Source organism: Cupressus sempervirens, chromosome 9 (assembly GCF_028749045.1).
Source record: "Cupressus sempervirens isolate cs-2001-9-10 chromosome 9, ASM2874904v1, whole genome shotgun sequence".
Classification (NCBI taxonomy): Eukaryota; Viridiplantae; Streptophyta; class Pinopsida; order Cupressales; family Cupressaceae; genus Cupressus; species Cupressus sempervirens.
Window position 1 is genome coordinate 577,756,270 of NC_143126.1, and position 19,426 is coordinate 577,775,695.

At 37.2% G+C, this 19,426-nt stretch overlaps 1 protein-coding gene and 1 pseudogene across 3 annotated transcripts in view; one reads left to right on the forward strand and one right to left on the reverse strand.

Moving 5' to 3' along the window:
* Nucleotides 1-18,159, reverse strand: part of LOC149539974 (mitochondrial carrier protein CoAc1-like) — a 32,510-nt gene extending 14,351 nt beyond the window's left edge. The window contains exons 1-6 of one of the 3 annotated variants that reach the window (XM_089801191.1): nucleotides 17,840-18,159; nucleotides 17,697-17,770; nucleotides 17,512-17,592; nucleotides 17,164-17,391; nucleotides 1,104-1,189; nucleotides 767-974 (exon numbers count right to left, since the gene is read on the reverse strand). In XM_089801191.1, coding sequence (XP_089657317.1) covers nucleotides 767-974; nucleotides 1,104-1,189; nucleotides 17,164-17,358 — 489 coding nt within the window. In that variant the 5' untranslated portion in view covers nucleotides 17,359-17,391; nucleotides 17,512-17,592; nucleotides 17,697-17,770; nucleotides 17,840-18,159. Of the gene's footprint in view, nucleotides 1-766; nucleotides 975-1,103; nucleotides 1,190-14,262; nucleotides 14,344-17,163; nucleotides 17,392-17,511; nucleotides 17,593-17,696; nucleotides 17,771-17,839 lie in introns of those variants that run through there. The other 2 variants (XM_089801192.1, XM_089801193.1) reach the window with 2 other exon arrangements.
* On the forward strand, nucleotides 15,189-16,122 carry LOC149539975 (uncharacterized; annotated as a pseudogene).
* Nucleotides 18,160-19,426: the final 1,267 nt, after the last annotated feature.

The window sequence follows — 19,426 nt, forward strand, 5'->3', positions numbered from 1 at the left end:
ATTACTATGGTGTATCCTAAAAAAAAATCATAGTCACATCATCATGAAAGCCATAATTTTCAACAACCCATTCATCTAAAGTTAGATCATGATGATGTAAGTTTTCTGCAAATTCTGAAGATATGATACTGATGGATAATTAATACCTTGCTGCAAATCAATCTACTACAATTCTGGATTGAATGTTATTGTTCTGGAAGTCTGCAATAAATTCTGGAAATTATATTTTATTTCTGTACTAAATCGCCAAGGAGCAGATTACTACAAGAGCAGACTTAAGATTGTATTGTGTGTTATCTATCCACAATCTTGCTCCTACTTATATATTAACCAAGGGTCTTGTCTTTTCATAAGACAACCACTTCTAGGTCGGCCCTCCATGAAACAACCTACTCTCTACAAATCGGCGCCCTTGTCCATTAATTAATAGTTAATTATTAATTAACTACAATAGTCAAATACAAGGCATATAAATATGCCTAGCAAATCACCGATCTGTTCTAGGGAGATGTATTTATCATGAGGCCATATACAAAGGAAATTACATGCTTTTTAGATCTATCTAATCTGAAAAATCAGAACATTAATATGATCAAGTTATCAGGATTTAACAGATGTAAGGAAAACAAAGGTTTAACCCTTTCCAAACAAAATCTGTCCCAAATTAGAAAACATGCTTGGACTTGAGATTGAAGCAGTTCTACTCAATATATGCTTTAATATGTAATGCCTCTCAAAAACCAGTTCTGGAAGGAGAATGGTTTACCTGGTAAGCCAACTTCGTCCGAACTAAATCCAGAGGATAGGTGCACAGAACTGCTGTACCTCCAGCAACTGATCCAGCTAAAAGATCTACAATAGGACCTGTTCCCATAGCAGGACAGTTATTTATAATCCAGCAGCGGTATTGCTCATATGTCATAAAATGTAATGCCGCGTAAGGAACAATTCTAAGAACACTAGCTCCATTTCCTCTGGAAAAATAGATGAAAATTAAGATCAGAGTACATTCACTCCATAAAGATAAAAGGTAATCAGGCAGTGACAATAAATGATAAGAAAAAATCACTAATACGAGCTTCTTAAGAAGATTGCCACTATACTTGTAAAACCCAAGGACGCCTTCATTTTGTAAGATTTTTCTAAGAGATTTCCACACTCCAAGGTTGTGAAAATCACCATGCCTTGTCTGCAAAAGTAGAATAAGATTCCAAGCAGAATATGTTAGACGTACAAAAACCAGGCAATAATTAAATACACAAAAATTGCAAACAAACAATAAGATATAATAATACAATATATAAGTTGATAACAGATCACCTACTATAAAATCTTAGCTCTTAGATCTGATTTTTTCCAACAACCCCATTGTTCAATAAGGTTGCTCAGATGTGCATTGTCCATTTTCTAACCCCATTTCAAAATTGAAGTTATTATAGTTGTAAGATTTCCCAGTAGAATCCCTTTTTCTGTTAATTTTGTAAACCACTAAATTATACATTGAAAAGACACTAATACATAAAATGAGAACCAACAGTTTTTCTGAAAATCAGTACAACATCCTATGAATTATCATCTACAATCAACCATCCAACTTAAAAACCAGTACAACATCCCATGGATTATCATCTAAATTTTAAAATCAACCATCCAAACTTGGGATGATCCAATCAACTTATTAAAATATGTCAAGAATCTGAAAACCTAAGTCCTTAAATAATAGCAAACATAAAAATGTACTCATAGCACAGGGACAATTTTTCCTCTCGTTCAAAGAACCCATTCCTACTGTTTAAGCATTAAAAAAAAAAAAAAAAATCTTTCTTCCATTATTCATGCAAACTATCAAGAATAGTAATAACTAGAATCTACAAGATAGCGAAAACAAAACAAGAGAAAGCAACACAGGCCAAGAAGTGAAATTTTGATAAAGACGGACAAATACTATGATGCTGATCCCAGTCCCAGTTTAAATATGAATTCCAGATTTGTTCAAAAAAAAATTGGCCTGTATTTCGGTTCGCTTTGAGTTTGTCCATAGTGTATATACATATATATATATATATATATACATATATACATATACATATATATACACACACACACACACACACACACACACACACACACACACACACACACACACATATATATACACACATACACACCAGTGATAAGGAAAGTATCAATTGCAATAATTCACATAGCTATGTCTGAGACAGCCAGATAAACTCTATCATATCAAATCCATAAGGTTCATGTGTTGCAGATCTGAAGATCAAAGATACCCATTGCATATACATCAAACTGCATGACTCATCAGAGTACAACAGTTATAATACATTTGATTTATAGCAGTTCATAAGGATATTAGTTGAAGCTTATCATTACAACATAAGTGGACCATTGTATCATCAATCTAAGTATTGCAAAGCACCAAGATATTGTGTTTTGTTTAAATAGAAAAAGGTGTTCATTTTTGTCAATGTGGCAGAGTTTACTGCCAAGTACGGAACTTATGTACCAGTTCTAGTTTACAATATTATCACAACATTCATAACAATACATGGGACAGTACACACAAATGGCAAAATATATCTTTATTAATTGTACCAAAGAGTTTACACTACCAATACCAATGGTGTCCAGAATTACCATGCTAGTCTGTTCCATCTGCGTACTACATATAGTGCTCAGGTTGGTTACTAATACCAACCGATGCAACCTTTAGTACAAACTTCTCCTAGCGACTACTTTATTACTTTATTACAAAAATACCCTCTACACTGTTTTACAACTAAATCAAAAGTAAATAGTCCCAACATTTTAAGAGAATAAAAAGGGGACATTACACTATGATAGCAACTTTCACTTCCAATCTCCAATTTAGTTATGAAATCTTCCATTTAAGTCATTTATAAATAGATTTGTCCATTCCCCAAAACAATAGTATGCTGATGTGATTGTTTGGTAGAGTCTCACCTAAAATCCTAAAAAAATCTGCATTTCTGTTTTGGATTCTTATGGGTTTCAAGAAACAAACAAGATTTTTAATTTTCGATTTATCGTTCTGAAACCAATTGATAATGACTCACCAAGCTTTTGATGGATTCGGCTTTTGGTATTTCAAACAAAGCCAACAGAATCATGTCATCTATAAACTCCAGATGTGATGTGGAGTCTATAAAGGTAGCTTTAACTAATTTGATGATTTGGGAGAACTGAATAAATCATCCAAGAGATTTCCCAATTAGCAGAAAAAAGAAATGTGAGACTGTATCACATTGGCGTAATCTATAATGGACACCCTAGAAATGCCCAAAAACTAAACCAACTGCTGATAGGAATTCAGTCAAATAATTTGCATCCAACTCTTAATTTCTCTGTTTAATGTGAAACCCCTTTATGGCTACGGAAATAAAATGTATGTTTGTTTTTGTCTTTGCATAGATTTGAAATCACATAACATGAATAAAAAGGAATTTATAATAATATGCAAACTGAAGATTGAACTACTACTGAAATAATATTATTTTCAAAACTAATAAAAACAAACACATAGCAAACTTTTCAACTCACTAATTACTCCAGCATTATAAAATAATGTTCCAGTAATGACTTTCCATCTTGCTGCTACAGTAACATGAATAGTGTCACACTACAGTGATGTGAATAGTGTCACGCTACAGTGCGTGAATAGTGTTGTGCTACAATAACATGAATAGTGTTGCGCTACAGTGCTCCTACAATATAATTTGTCTTCAATCAGTCCAAGATCTTCATAAAAATCATCCCTTCAGAATGGCATAAGCATCGAACAAGAAGTGGGGAAGATATGAGCAAACACCCAATCTGCCTAAAGCTGGAAATGCGCCCAATCTGCCTATAAATGAAGCTGATAGTTATGAATTCCAAAGGCCAAACCCCAAGGGAATGATGTCTAGAATGTCAGAAGAGAGGACAAACGTCCTCTAATGCCAAGAACGGATCTGCAACTCACACATCGATTTCTCCTCATATTCAAACCCTCGAATGAAGCCACCAACCCGAATGAGACCACCAACACTTCCCTTTATTCTTTCTCCAAGAGTCGACTCAACTCTCATGAGCAATGTGGGATAAAAGTGTGCAATATAAAACATATTAAAATATTCACTTATGTCTCCCTTAGGCGCCCCTTCGATTTGCACACATTCCCATAAAATTTAATATTAAAGTAACACTAATATATTTTACAACTAAATTAAATGTTACTTTAATAATACTTCAGGCATAAAAATATATGGACTATGAGCTGCACGAGTGATAACTTGTCGAAAAGCTCTCCCCGAGGAGTATCAAATCCAACCACCAAAACTAGCCTCCCCTGTGTCTTGCTAACTTATTGAAAATAGCAAGTATGCCTGAGACTAAGTAAATCAACTCTGTTTTGCCCCAAACTAGAGATGACTACGCCAAAACACTCTAGGATCCCTTTAAACCCTTCGTTAGCCCTTGGGACCATGTAGAACTAAGCTAACACACACACTTGGTCAACTGCTAAAGTGGGGACATTACATAATCTTTGGTTAATGCCTAAAAATCAAGGAGGATTTATAATAATCAATACCCAGAACTTCATAGTAAAACATGATCTCATACATTTCATGCAGAGAAGACCAAATTGACCAAAATTTCAGTCAAGAAGTTGAAATAAACTTTATCTTAAGCTTTGGGTAGATCCAATTATTTACACTTTCCTAAAATTTCATTTGTGCAAGTTGGGTGTAATGTTATAAGTACGAGGATGTAGTACAAAATAAAATAATATTGTACTTGGCAATTGTTAAAGCTTGAGGGGATTGGGTAGTTAGGAGGTGAGGAAATGTGTCGATTGGTTTTCTCAACCAACTGACCCTTTTATAAGTACTTGGAATATCATCATTGTACTCATGATGTTTTGGTATGAATGAAGTAAATCATTTCCTCGCCAATTGGTATTGTGGTATTAAGGTACATTCTATGTTTTTCTCTGTATGCATATCTTTATTACTCTGTGAACTTGAGTCGTATTTCCATTCTACATTTTTGGTGTCATTGCCTAAGTCCGAACATGGAGGTCGCTAGCAAGACAAGATGAGGCAATCGAAAGACCCTTTCTACCACGTATACAAGTAACAAATAGTGACGAAGATGAGGAGGAAATAACCAGGGAAGATCAGTTGACACGCAATCTAGTGACGGCCTGGGAAGTTGCGGTCGATCAGTACGTACAAAGGGAAGCTCGTGAGAGAAAGGTTCCTGAAGGTACAGTAGGCAACGAACTTTCAGTGCCACCAACGATGTACAATCTACTAGGACAGATTCCTCACTTGTTGGCAAAACTTGTTATGTGTGGAGGAAAGAGCCGAGACAAAAAGGGAACAAAGGAGGCAACAAGTATTCCAACAATTTGCTAAAGGAAGGACAAGGGAACGCAACTTGGAGGAACATGATAATCCGAAGAAGGGAAACAGACACTAAACCAATTCATGCCCCTCATTCCAAACAAATATCCCAAGCGGGTACCAAGAGAAGAAACTAAGGAGGATGCCGCCTTGAGAACACTACATCTCCGGCAACAGGAGGAGAGACATCGTAACTTAAGGGGAGGACAAGAGGATCCCACCAGAATCCAAGAGGGGTTGATTCAGCATACAATCAAAGGAATAGCCAATTTGGCCATCTCGGAGACACCAGGAAGAAAGTTAGGCTACAGAAATCCATAGACACTTGCACAATGTAACAAACAGTTTTTCATAACAAAAACAAAAATAGTTTATAAAGAGTTTTTCCCAACATTCATTGAATAGATAACTGAGTTCCTTTTCATATTACATTAACTATTTCAACTATCAACGATTTACTAAAATAACCATGTTCAACTGAGATAACCATATCAATAATCATCTAAAGAACCAAGAATATCAATTAACCCAAAATAAATGTATCCATGATCAACTAAGATAACTAGACTAATGATTCACTGAAAATAACTATATCCATGATCAACTGAAATAACTAGATTAACGATTAACTGAAAATAATTGCATCCATGAACAACTAAAATAACTAGATTAATGATTAATTGAAAATAATTGTATCAATGATCAACTGAAATAACTAGATTAACAATTAACTATCTTTTCTATATACAAGTAAATGCTTATCATGGAAAGAAGAAAAGAAACATACAAATATCAACCAGTGGGTATTTAGCTGGTTGTGCAAGCCTCGGCTTTCGGTAAGAAGAGAAGCATTGACTTAGGTTTAACCTGCCAACCTCAAACTATACTTATCTCCATACAATCTATTGAATTAGGAAGGCCCTCCGTACCCCAAGGATCGGGCTTGGGATACTCTTAGTCCAGCCACCTGAGCATTCTCGTGTTTAGAATGCCTGCACAATTATGGACGGACATATCTGCATAACTGGCACCACTGACATCAAGTGATCAATAGATGTCAAACATACCTTTAAACTACCTTGGCCAAAGTTTTTTGATGGGTTCAACGACTCGATCACCACCGCTTGACTTGACAACAGGAAATTTTAATAAGGACGAGCATGAGCTATTACGTAAGATTATTTAATTTATTTAATCATTTCTGATTCCATTTCCATGTTCTTGCAGATTTCATCTCACCTCTTCACCTTTCCATGGCTATACAGCCAGTTAGTCCTAGGTGTTCGGATTCTCAGAGCAATTGGCTCTGTTTTGTTAATTCATGACAATTAGATGCTTCCAACATTACACATTCTGTGATTTGAGAGATTATATTCTTTAAGACTTGCAAAAATAAAATCACTATATTCTAACTTCCACTGGCAAAAATAATTTATCATTCCATGTCTTGGATACTTTGCTATGATTTATAGTAACAACTTCCTAAGGTTATTCAAGTATGAATGAGTATAATCTGCAGTTTACTGCTATGGAAATTGAAATGCATTAATGGTTATTAAAGGAAATATAGCAATATTTGGAGAATGGTTCAACCACATGACCTGGCATAAATTCTGGAAATGTCTGAGCCTTGCTAGACACTTCTATATCTGTTCTTCAAATTGATTACTTGGTGTAATCGTAGAATGTAAAGGCAACCTCAACTTCAGCAAGGTAGAACAATATACGGCAGCCTGTAACAAGAATGGCAGCGCTATAATCTGCAGAGATCTTGTTTGGAGTTTGCAGGGATTCAAATGGTAACTGGTAGCCGGAAATAAGAGTAAAGGAAGACGGAAATAATGAAGAAGTTGAAGATAATAAAGGGAGCCAGAATGAGCAAGGAAAATGCAATAATAAATAAGGAAATCGGGAATGTGTTCTCTTGAGTATTTTTGTCTCTCCCGACCCATGATATAAAAAGGACTAAAAAGGACTCTTTGGCTTCTGTAACTTAAAGAATTATCTTGGCTCTTTAAACGCCAATTAAATGCCAAGTGTTCCATCGGTTTTTAAACAAAAGAAGAATTAAAAGGGTGGAAAAAGATTTGAAGATTATAATTCGAAAGATATTATGGTTTATATTTATCTACGTACACATAGATATATTGGTGAGGTGGCATCATTTTATTATAAGAAAATAATATTATGGTGTCACTTCATTTTTATGTTTGTGTATGTACATAAGTATATATTATAATAATATGGTGAAAGATCATTTAAAATACTTTGAGGTACATATTTATATTTTAGTTAAATTATTTAATGTTTCTTAAATTATTTATTTAATAGCTCATGCGGTCGTAAAGATGCATCTTGAAGTACAAGTCGCCAAGTCCTCACCAAAGAAGTTTAAAAACATAACTATCAATCCTATTGAGTGGACCAAGCTAGTATCCCATTCCATTGATCCTGTTTAGCAATGCTTCCCCCCTTTATTTTCCCCTACAATCACCCGTGAAACACTTCCACCATAATAACAAATTCCATTATAATTTTCATATAAACATTCAAAGAATTTGATTATTATCCATAATCCCAAGATCAAGAAATTGCTAAAACATCATATAACAATAATGGATAATGACCATCTTCATTAACAGTAAATACAATGAATATAAATAACTACATACTTCACATGATTATGAAAGAAAAATCCATTCAATCTAACGGCTATGAGCAAATTTAAAATTAGGTCAAATTTGGGATGTAACACACGGAGAGAACTACGACAAGAACAAAGTCCTGGAGAAGAGGATACCTCCAATAATCAAGAATCAAGTTCGTCAAGAGGGAACGTCTAGTCAGGAGGAAGTGTTCCAACAGGAGGGAGTATTCCATCAGGAGGGAGTGTTGGAAGCAAACCATCGAGAGGAGGTATTCTGCCAGAAGTGAAAAAGGCCGACATAATGGCAATAGATAAACAAAAATTGCCTAGGTTTACGGGGAATGGTTCGGAAAACCCCGAGTGCCATTGTAAAACATGCATAACCATATGGCAAGTCAACAGGGAAAATAACAAATACGAGTGGCTAAAAGCCTTCCCTACCAAGGAAGGGGTATAGCCATTGACTCGTATATGGATTTAGAGGCAAGGAAGAAAAAACACATGGAATAATATCCGCACAGCCTTTAAGGAGGAATTCAGACTCTTGAGGGACAATGATGAAATAGTGACGGAGATTTATAACACAAGGCAAGGAAGAGTGACTCCATTAAAGCCTACGGTAGAAGGCTAAAGGAGCTAATAAGGAAATTGGACAACAAGCCTACAAATGGACTAAAGAAAAGATGGTTCATTGAAGGACTAACACCGACCCTTAGGAAAAAGATGAAAATAGTCCCACCATCACCCTTCGTGGATGTGTGTACTCGTGTAATGGACATAGAAAGAGAGAGCAAAACTTTTAAGGCAAGAAGGCATAGAAGCGTGAGCAAAAGTTCAGAAGAAAGTGGAGGAATCCAAAACCATCCAAGCCCTAACAAAAGACTTGAGGTGATTAATGAAGGAGGTAACGGGGAGTGAGAAAGAATAAAAAGAAGGGAGGGAGCTCTGGTGCACCAATTGTGAAAAAGAAGGCCATACAAAAAGGGGCATATCCAAAGAAAGCATTTTGTGAGATTTGTTAGGTATTCGGACATGTAATTAAAGATTGTCCACACAATCTAAAAACATTGAGCGCTAAGTATTCTTCACCCAAGGAGAGCAATCTACACCACCCTCCACCCCTCCAAAGAATACAAATAAGGAAGCCTCACCGAGAGGATACAGAAATAACAGAAGAGGAAGTAATAATAATAGCAACAACAATAGCAATAATAACACACCCCGGTGAGCAATCCAGTATGATTCGAAGGGAAGGCCTAAGATCCAATGTAGGAGGTGCAATGAATGGGGACATTTTGCACAGGATTGTTAAAATGGGGGAGGACAGAATGGAAGAATGTTGTGTAAATGGTGCGGACCAAGCAATTATGAAGATGCAAATTGCCCCAGACAAAAGGGGGTAAATATGATAGACATTGAAGAACCTAAAAGTGAAATCCTTGCCATTACAAGGATGCAAGCCAGGAAATTGGCCTACCCAAACGCTACTAGGGAGAAGGAACGGTTTCAAGAAGCGAAGCAAGACATTCAAGATAACATGGGAAAGGAAGAGAAGGCGAGACAGGATAAATTGTCTACGGATAGGGGTGTACCGAATATGGTGAGGCAAGTTCTAGAGACCACCATTCCGGTGAAAATTGTTGATTTATTGGAAACATTACCTCAGTTGCAGGTAGCATTAATGCAAGGGGCAAGCCTGAGAGAGGTACCTTCTAAGGGGGAAAAGGAAGGAGAAGTACAGGTCAGGACAGGGAACAACACCCTATTCACTATAGGAACGGGGAAAACACCAGCAATAGTAGAAATGGAGATATTAGGGTACAAACTTTCGAATACTATTGTTGATAAAGGTTCCGATGTAAATGTCTTATCTAAAGAAACATGGAAGGCAATAGGGAAACCCACACTCTGGCCACCTACATTTCAATTGGTGGGAGCGGACCAGCATGGAATCAAGACAATAAGAACCCTGATGGGACAAAAAGTCATAGTCGATACACAACAATTTTTCCTTGATTTTGTGGTTATTACTTTAGAGAAGAAAGGGTATGATGCTTTATTAGGAAGAGGATGGTTGGTTACAACAAAAGCCACCCATAATTGGAAACAGAACACTCTATCTATTGAATCGAAAGGAAGAAAGTACATCATAGACTTAAAGAACTAGTCAGTAAGTCAAAACATGGCATCAAATTCAAAGGGGGAAGACTATGAAGGGATGGAACCAAACGAGGAAGTAGTGCTCAGGCTGGGGGAATGCTCAAAAGACGAAACGAGTTCCCTTTATGGATTATTCCACTGGCAGATGGGAGATTATGAAGTTTTCCATGCAGAATGTACTATGTTGCAAATCCAAGTTGAAGGAAAGATACTCGGAAGGATATACGAAGTACAAAGAAGGTGTGGCAACCCTTAGCAAGACACCAGCACACATCTTTGGGAAAGAGGTGAATTACAAGGAGGCTTATAAGGAGAGCAAAGGAATTACCACATCATTGCTAGAGTGTGAACCCGAGGAAACAAGAAGACTAGGGGAGATTGGAGAGAGAAGAAAGATAGTACGGGTAGAGTTGTACGGGGAGGAAGGAGTATGGATAGAGCCATATGAGCACAAGCAAGGAGTACGGACGAAAAAGGAAGAAGTTCATACGAGCAAGAGCAAGGACGTACGGAGCATGAGGCTAACACATGGTCGTACAAACGATTGTATGGGAAAGGAAGGAATTCATACAGACAGTCGTATGTAGAAGGGAGAAGAAGTTTGAGGAGGTCGTATAACCAAGGCCATATGAACAATACGATCATCACTCCACCGTATGGACAACCATACGTGGACCAGGTCGTACAAATGACACATGTACATGTACGAACGGGAAGGAGAGTTAGTACATTAAGCAGGGTCATATGGGACAACGTTGTACACAACACCACCATAAGTAACACGGTTGTACCGATCCAAAGGGTACAGAGCAAGGTTGTACAGAACAGAGAAGTTTCAAGTAGAGGCATACCAGAAACCGCCTATATTAGAGACAGGCCCAACGAAAAAATAGAGACTGGCCATGTATACAATAATTGTCTGAGTCAGAACCAACTTAAAGATACAACAAGCTAAATACCACAACATGGTCAAGTTAAGTTTGGGAAATCCTAGTAAGGGAAAGATCTTTGATTCGAAAAAGAAGAAATCTGTGTTGGCTATAAAGCTGGAGGTGGAAAAACCTACAGGCAAGGGGAACACAACGAAGATCACGGCTGCCAATATTACTTTTGAAAGCATCATGGGCAGTGAATGTCGCACTTGGTGGAAGCATACAGAGGACAATCACCCTCTCAAAGAGGCATTGAGGAAGGTTGAGGTAGACAAAATTATTTGCATGCCAATATTTGATTTAAAGAAGTTTGCACCTATACTACGGAATATGGTGACAAGTTATGATAAATCTTGCCATCAATCTGCAGTCCCATATTTTAAACATTTGGTGACAATTTCCTACTTAGCCAAGGAAATAAGTAAGATTTTTGGAATTCCCAATAGGGGACAAGCACTGGAAAAAACCCTAATGTCAATAGAAGAAAAGAAGAAATGGTTAAGGCTAATGTGCAAGAAGGACCTTACAAATAAAGAATGGGAAGGAATTCTGAAAAATAGTTGGGGTCTCAGGAAAATCTTCATTATCAATGATGAATGGAGATGCATTGTGGATATGGTGAAAAGTAAACTCACAACCAAAAGCCGCACCTCCAACATTGCCCTTTCAATGTTGCCAATGGTTGACAGATTGTAGAAAGGGTAGGCCTATAATTGGGCACAATTCCTTTCAGAGAGACTTCAGGAATTCATGGAGTTAAAACACAACGCGTTTTACATGCCCTATAATGTTGTGGCCTTATTTCAGGAAGCAGTACGAACCCAGGTGGGCAATGAGCATAGAGGGACATTGATACCAGCTGACAGGGTGGAACCCTACAAGCCAGCTATGACATATTGGCTTCACATGGACACTATGGGCGTAGGATCTTACAACAGCAAATCTCGAAAAAAGAAACCAAAACAGGCAATTGAGGAGCAACAATAGGAGGCATTGGTGGGTAGTCCAGACGAGGAGGATGATGTAGAGAGTTTGGCAGAGGACTCCAGCAACACAGAATCATCTTCCTCAGACTCTCAAGAGGCAGAGATCCACCTAAGTCACTAGCACGAAACTCTAAAGGAAGTTGCCTTCCCGCCACCAGCCGAGGGGCCACTTCCCACAGGGGTTCTAGAATTTGTGGAGGTTTACCATAATAGTACAGCTCCTCTTGATCAGGGTATGCTCTTGGCTTTGAAGGAATTGCTCTTAAAGGAGGGGAGGTAACCCACAGCTTGGCAGTCGGGCATACCAACGTCAACGTCACTGAGCAAGAGGGGACCAATAGATGAGGATTGCAATAAAGAACGGCAACAAATTCCGCAATGGGGGGCTTCCAGATTGTCCCTTCTGAGGGGGGGCAACTAACTACTCCAGATCACACCTGTACTAAGGTGATAGAATTGAGATGCCAGAGAAAATGTGCACATAAGGTGAGGGTGCAAACATCGTTAGGCCCTGAAGTAGTTCACCCGATTCCTCTCATTGTACAGTCAACACAGACAGGGACAACGGATAACCAGCAGGGGGAGATTCACACTAAGGAGAATATGGAGGAGGCAGATAGATTGCTTGAAGAAGAAGGGATGGTTTCTTCCCCTATGGCAAAAGTTAACGAAGATCCGGTGGAAATACAGAGCGTACAGAGCGAGAGCGTAGAACCCCAAAGTACAGTCTAATTTACAGCCAAGGCAAAATTATTTCTCAACAAGTTACAAGTGATGGAGCATTCCACCAAAGAGATCATGCAACAGGCTAGACTTAGAATATTGAAGCCGTCCGAAAGGCAACGGAATCACTAGTGCATTTATGCAAAAGGGTTGCCACATAGACTGGGAACTATTGTAGAAGGGTGGATATACTCAAGAGTTGGTAGTTGCATGGGTGACGAGGTACACTATTCCTTCCACTCCAGATCAATCACCTCTTATAGAGACACTTGGAGATATGGAAGTTGCTTTTTACTGAACATATTTGGAACTCCAGAAAGGCAAAAGTTTGGCTAAAGAATGGGCAATTGAACAAACTATGCTAGAGGAAAAGTCGAAGGCCAAGAAAGCTGTCATGGAGGAGACCTGGAGAATGGAAAAACCTGAATTGGAGAGCAGAGTCACCACGACAGAGGCAAAAAAATGGATGCCCTGTAGGTTCTACAAGGAGTTCGAGCAAAACAAAAGACAGATGAGCATGCCCTGCAACAGCTTCAGGGAGCTCCGAGTCCAGGGATGTCTTCCCAACCCTATTCTTAAAGTCAAGTTTTTCTATGCTAGTGTGTTCAACAGTCGTTTGGAAGACAACTTCTTTTTTGGGAGGGATAGATGTAGTAGAGAATAAAGTAATATTGTACTTAGCACTTGTTAAAGCTTAAGCGGGTTGGGTAGTTAGGAGGTGAGGGAATGCTTTGGTTGGTTTTCCCAACCAACCAACCCTTTTATAAGTACTTGGAATATTATCAATGTCCTCATGATGAACTTGAGTAGTATTTCCATTCTACAAGTACAGAGGATAATGCGATCAAATATTAGAGTAGAGCATACCCAGTCTCTTTTGGAGCTATGACTTTTCGCAATATAATACACTTTTTATATAATCTTGTAAGAGATAATATAGAAGGAGATATGCCTAAATTTGGCAAAGCTATCTGTTATTTCTCCATCAGAATTAGAGATAAGGATGTTCAATTGAGCTCCAAAGAGTTGTTCACAAACACATTACTTGTTTAATTGCTGCAATCACATTTCCTTTCACAAATAGTGTTCAAGGAAACCTAATAGAAGCCCACTGCACCCTGGTTATTAGCCTAGAACATACCCACTTTCTTTTGGAGTTATGACCTTTGGCTATAGTTTTTTCAGTCTACTTGCATACAATTTTTACATAATCATGTAAGAGATTATATGGAAGCAAATGAGCCCAAATTTATCAAAGCTATCTGTTATTTTACCATGCAGAATTAGAGCTAAGGAAGTTCATTCGAGCTTCAAAGAATTGTTCATAAACACATTGCTTCTTTAACTACTGCAATCATATTTCATTTCTCAAAAATGTTCAAGGAAACCTGATGGAAGTCCATTGCACCCTAGTGCTTTGTCCTTTTAACAGGGAAGATTGCCCATCTAACTTCCTCTTTCATCATTTCCTGCAAATAAGCTTTGCTATCATGCTTGGAAACTACAATTAAGGATATATCATATTTGTAAAGAAGAAATTTGTGTTTCATGCTACCTATTTTATCAGTTCAATGTTAAGAATGGTGAAAGGTCGAGAATTACAGGGAAGATTTCATAACCAGAATGAAGGTTCCATTTCAAGTTTTAAAAATACCTCCTCTTACGCTATCTTCTTCCCATCTTTGGGCACAATATTCCCACCTGTACTTACATATTTTGAGATAAATCATATAAAACCTATTATACAGGAGAAAAAAAAAACATTTGAGAGGAGACACAAAAAATGTGGAATCTTACAATTAAGTACAAATCAATTTAATCAATATCCTTTCATACATCTTTAACATTTGCGATGTGTCACAACCCATTTTCTCATAAACCAAACAAATCAGTATTTCTTCGCCATCTCAATTTTGTCAAAAAAAAAAAAAAAATTATAAAATTATTGAAATGAAATTATTACTTGAATGTAGCCGTCAGAAATGAAACAATCAGTTGCAAATACTTGCAGACCACTATTTCTCTCCATCTTTCCATGCATCGGCGGGCATTGAATGATGAGTACTAGGGATCTTTAAAAATTCCCTTAATAATTCCGGGAGTGCACATTCAATATGGGGATCTCTGTCCGATGTGTGCCCATATTATCGGTTCATTATTTATCCCTTATGCAGATTTAAATTACATTGATCCCATTGAGCAATGGGGTACCCGAGAGGAACGTAATGATGACTGGCGCTTTTAATTGCTGTTCTGGCTGTTTAGTTTTAGTGGTGTATCATTGGCATTTTCTGTTTTCAGAATCCAGCTGTATCCAGGTTTCTTATTACAATGTCACTCTCTTGTGTCACACTCCTTAAGAAGGCACTCTGTGGCAGTATGTCTATGAGATGATATTTGGGGAGAATTTGTTGGATTGGGTGGGGAATAACAAACAATGGCCGAGGGAGGAGACTGTGATAGTGATGATAATAGCATAGCAAAGGCAAAAGACTGGGAGATGATCTCCATTGCTTCATCTTATACGAGTGAGGTTTACACAGAGCCTTGTGATTGTCCAGATGATTTCATTTTCCCTTCGAAACTCCATGAAGGTCTGTCAATCAAATCATACCAAGGCTCTGGCATTGTAAACCGTCAACTGGGTTTTAATGATTATACTGATGATTTTGAAGAAAATGATAAGAACGAGACCCCAGAAGTTGTGGGGTGGAATCACTGGGATTTGAAGTGCCCGAATCTTATTGCACAATGCATGATTTGGGTGTTTGTGATAAAGGAATTTGCATTTCGGAAGTCAAGAAGAATATTGGATTGGAGAATGAGGAGGACAGAATTACAGAATAACATTTAGATTCATGTGATATTTGGGATTGGGGTTTTCGGAGTGGGATAAAGGTTTTTGTTGATTTTGAAGGCTGGTGGATCGGCTAGGGCAGCCTAATACAGTGTGGTCAATTGTCAGGGCTGCTGTGCTGGTAGGTGTCATGGTTTCCAGGCATAGGTGGTGGAGGGAGATGTGGAAGAATGAGCAGATAAGGCAGCAACTCTGTGCCAATGACGAGGTATGTGAAGTCTTTCTTATGTCTTGTACTTCTTCATTTAAATTCTGTGAAGCAGGGAATTAGTTTGAATATATCAAATCATTTATCGTTCTAATGTTATAGTTTTTCAATTGGCCTAACATCACACATAGACAATAAATTCTAAGATTAAAAAGTGACCATAGACCTCTAGATATTGCGGACTTAATTGTTAATATTTACTCTGTATTAGAATAGAGCGATGTCTAATATTTATGTCTCAATTATTTATTTTATGTTGGTTAAAATGAGAAATTCTATATCGATATTGTGATGGAACTAAGCCATTAAGCAATTTTGTTAAGGATTCATGAGATGTTGTGAATTTATGATGTACTAGATATTGAGAGAGAGATGAAATTATTTAGGAATGTTTTGTAATCACAGATATAGTTATTTTGTTCAATGCATGTAGACTGTATTGAAATATTTTAGTCTCATGATAGAATATAATCTGATTCTGGACATATTCTCTCTGAATCAGGAAAGAAGAATCTCTCTAATACCATGAATTGAATCTTGTGTATATAAGGTCTATGAGAAGAGATCATGGTATTTTTATTTGTGGAATACTTTTTTTAGAAACTAATTATTGAAATGATGTCAATACATTGCTTAGAGTACATTTAATTGATTGCTACACATTTCCATTACTCCTCTTGGTTTTGCTTACTTGGTCTCCCTAGTTACCAGGCTAGTTATCTTTCATGTCAGGAAAGATTTCGGGAAAGCTTGACAGCTTTGTGGTAGGGTGGTAAAGCACTCCTACAATATTCTCGCCCCATTTTTGTTTGTTGAACAAGTGTCTGAAGCTCCTGTCAGAAAGCTCATCAGGTTCAAAACATTATGGTGTTCCTTGCAACCGACTGATGGTCTCTTGGTTTGATATATGAGGTTGAGAGAGGTATTGTTGGCATGGATAATGCCAGAAAAAATGCATAATCTATACCTAGTAAGAAAGTATCTCAGAATCACTGCAGAGTGTGAAACAGTTTAACCAGTTTGAAAAACAACTCTTTGGACATATTGTTAATCATTCAGATATCATCATGCAGATGTTAAGATATACCATGTAAATACAAGCAATGCAAGAATTACTAAGTGATATTTTAATAATACATTGGCACCTAGCCCAGTTTACCAAAACTAAATTGCATAAGTTGTGTGAATGACCTAAGAAATTGCAACCATGCGAATAAACCTCACCTGAAAAAGAATTTTTGTGCGTTCCAGAGGTGCAACTACTGTCTTTGCAAATCCGCCAGCAAAACCTCCTGCAATAAGCTCCTTAACATAAACAGGCATTATATCATCGTTCGCAAGACTTCCATGCGCTGTGTGCTCATTGCTTGCCATGGGAGAACTTACATTTGTCATAGCAGGTCCTTGAGGTGAACCCATTTACAACCCCTCCTTCAATCCAAATATTGATCTCTAGAACAAAAATTGAGCTTAGCTGGAAGAATGAACAAAATCCTATCTTCTTGCACGTTCAATTAAATTATTGAATAGGATAAATTTTCAATCAACGCCATAAATTTACAGCATCTTTACCAATGCCCGATCCAGAAAACCATAGGAAATCCTGCCCTCCTAAATCTTTATTACGAATACCCAATCTCCAATTTGCCAAACCTTACAGTTTCACGTTACCCACTTTAGAATTTGGTGAAAAGCATATGACCAATACCCACTTTCCAATTCGGCAAATAAGTTTAAGGAATTGATTACCAACTTACTGGTGCATAGAAATTTCTTCAAGCAGTAGCTGCAGCCTTATCCATCCCCAATCTCCAATGGAGACGGCGTCCAGCTGCAAACGAGAGACCCAACTATAAAAAAATAGCCTAATTTGGGAGATGAGTAATAGCATTAAAATTACCCAGCCTCGATTCGAGCAAAGTCTTCATCCCATCGTTCAGTCAGCAGGCGAAGGCGCTGAAATGGAAGCCTCTGAATGTTCATCAACCGATACTTTGCTTCATCTGCTATGGGCGGAGACATCAATCACTGGATTTACAAGGGTTACTCTTTCCTCGCGTCTAAATACGAGAACGTTTCCTCAAAAACCAGTTGGTCATCTATAAAACACAAGTGCTGAGAAATTTCTTGCGAAGAATCGCCTAGTCGTAATCGTCGTCTTCATCTTTGCCGCCCTCCAACGCTCACATGTGAATTTGTCGGGAAATTAGGTCGCGTGGTGCCCAATTTACTGCGCTAAAACGTATATATTGACACGCCTTGTTTCTGTAACTAAACTGGAAACGAACACCCTAAACTAGAGTGTCTTGATTTAGAATGCATGCGCTTGCCGTTTTCCGTTTCCGCTTCAAACCATTAATTGAAGTCTTTTAAATAGTATATTTTTAGTCCCTGCGTATATAACGGAAATAATGTTTTCATCGGTCTTTTTTAGTTAATTTTGATTTTTTTTTAAAGTTACTTTTTAAAGTTTGGGGACCGATTTTGACTTCTCTTAGTGGTTAGGTAGGAGCTTAATGTCTTTATATGATTTTTATGCAATTAATTAGTTTATTGTATTCTATTCTATGATCTTTACAAATTTTCTTATTAGTATTTTTCATTTTGATAAATTTACATGAATAAAGAAAGGTTATTTATTGACTTTTGTCTTGCTTCTAGTTGGATAGTTTTCATTTATTTATAGTGATATCATATCAACTAGAAGTGTGTTATATTAGAAGGGTTGAGATTGCACGTTTTTTAGGCTTTTCTTTTTATTATGAATTTCACTCTTTTACAAATTTCACAGATTTCTTTGAATAAAATTATGTCTGACCAATTTAATGGATGTAGGTTCTTTGGTGATAAAAATGGATCTTGTGCTTGAAGTGTGAATTTTTTCTCGTCCTATCCGTAGCACCCATATTTTCCTTCCATTAAGCAAGATTTCGTCATGTAAAGCAGAGGCAAAGTCTCCATATTCAGTTACATTGTGTATTCTTTTTTTGTAAGGGAAAAGAGCATAGATCAAGCAGTTAATGTATGCAAATTAGACAAAGAAGTGTAGAAGAAAGCCAAGGTAACATTTTTTTACTCTATGAAAAACTCCTAAATTTTGCACACTTCACATGGCTTTTTTGTGTTGTTGCGAATTGCATACATGTGTAATGTAAAACATGTATTCTGGTGATTTTTCTTTCTTGTTGAATCAATGTCTCTACTTTCTTGGTGACATCTTGGTCTTTACACCTTCTATGGCATTTTAATCATTGTTTTACATCTTAGTTATGGCATTCAAAGTGTCATTGAAGAAGGTTGAGATCTTTTCTTGGTCGCAACTGTAAATTAGGTTTACAATCAATCGATTTCATTCCTCAATCTTTCTATATGCGGATTTAAATTGTTACTTCTAGAATAATATTTTTTTCATTTACATTGTGCTTCATTTTGTAGATCAAATTTATACTTCACTCTAGATAATAAATTTATAGTGTTCTCTATACAT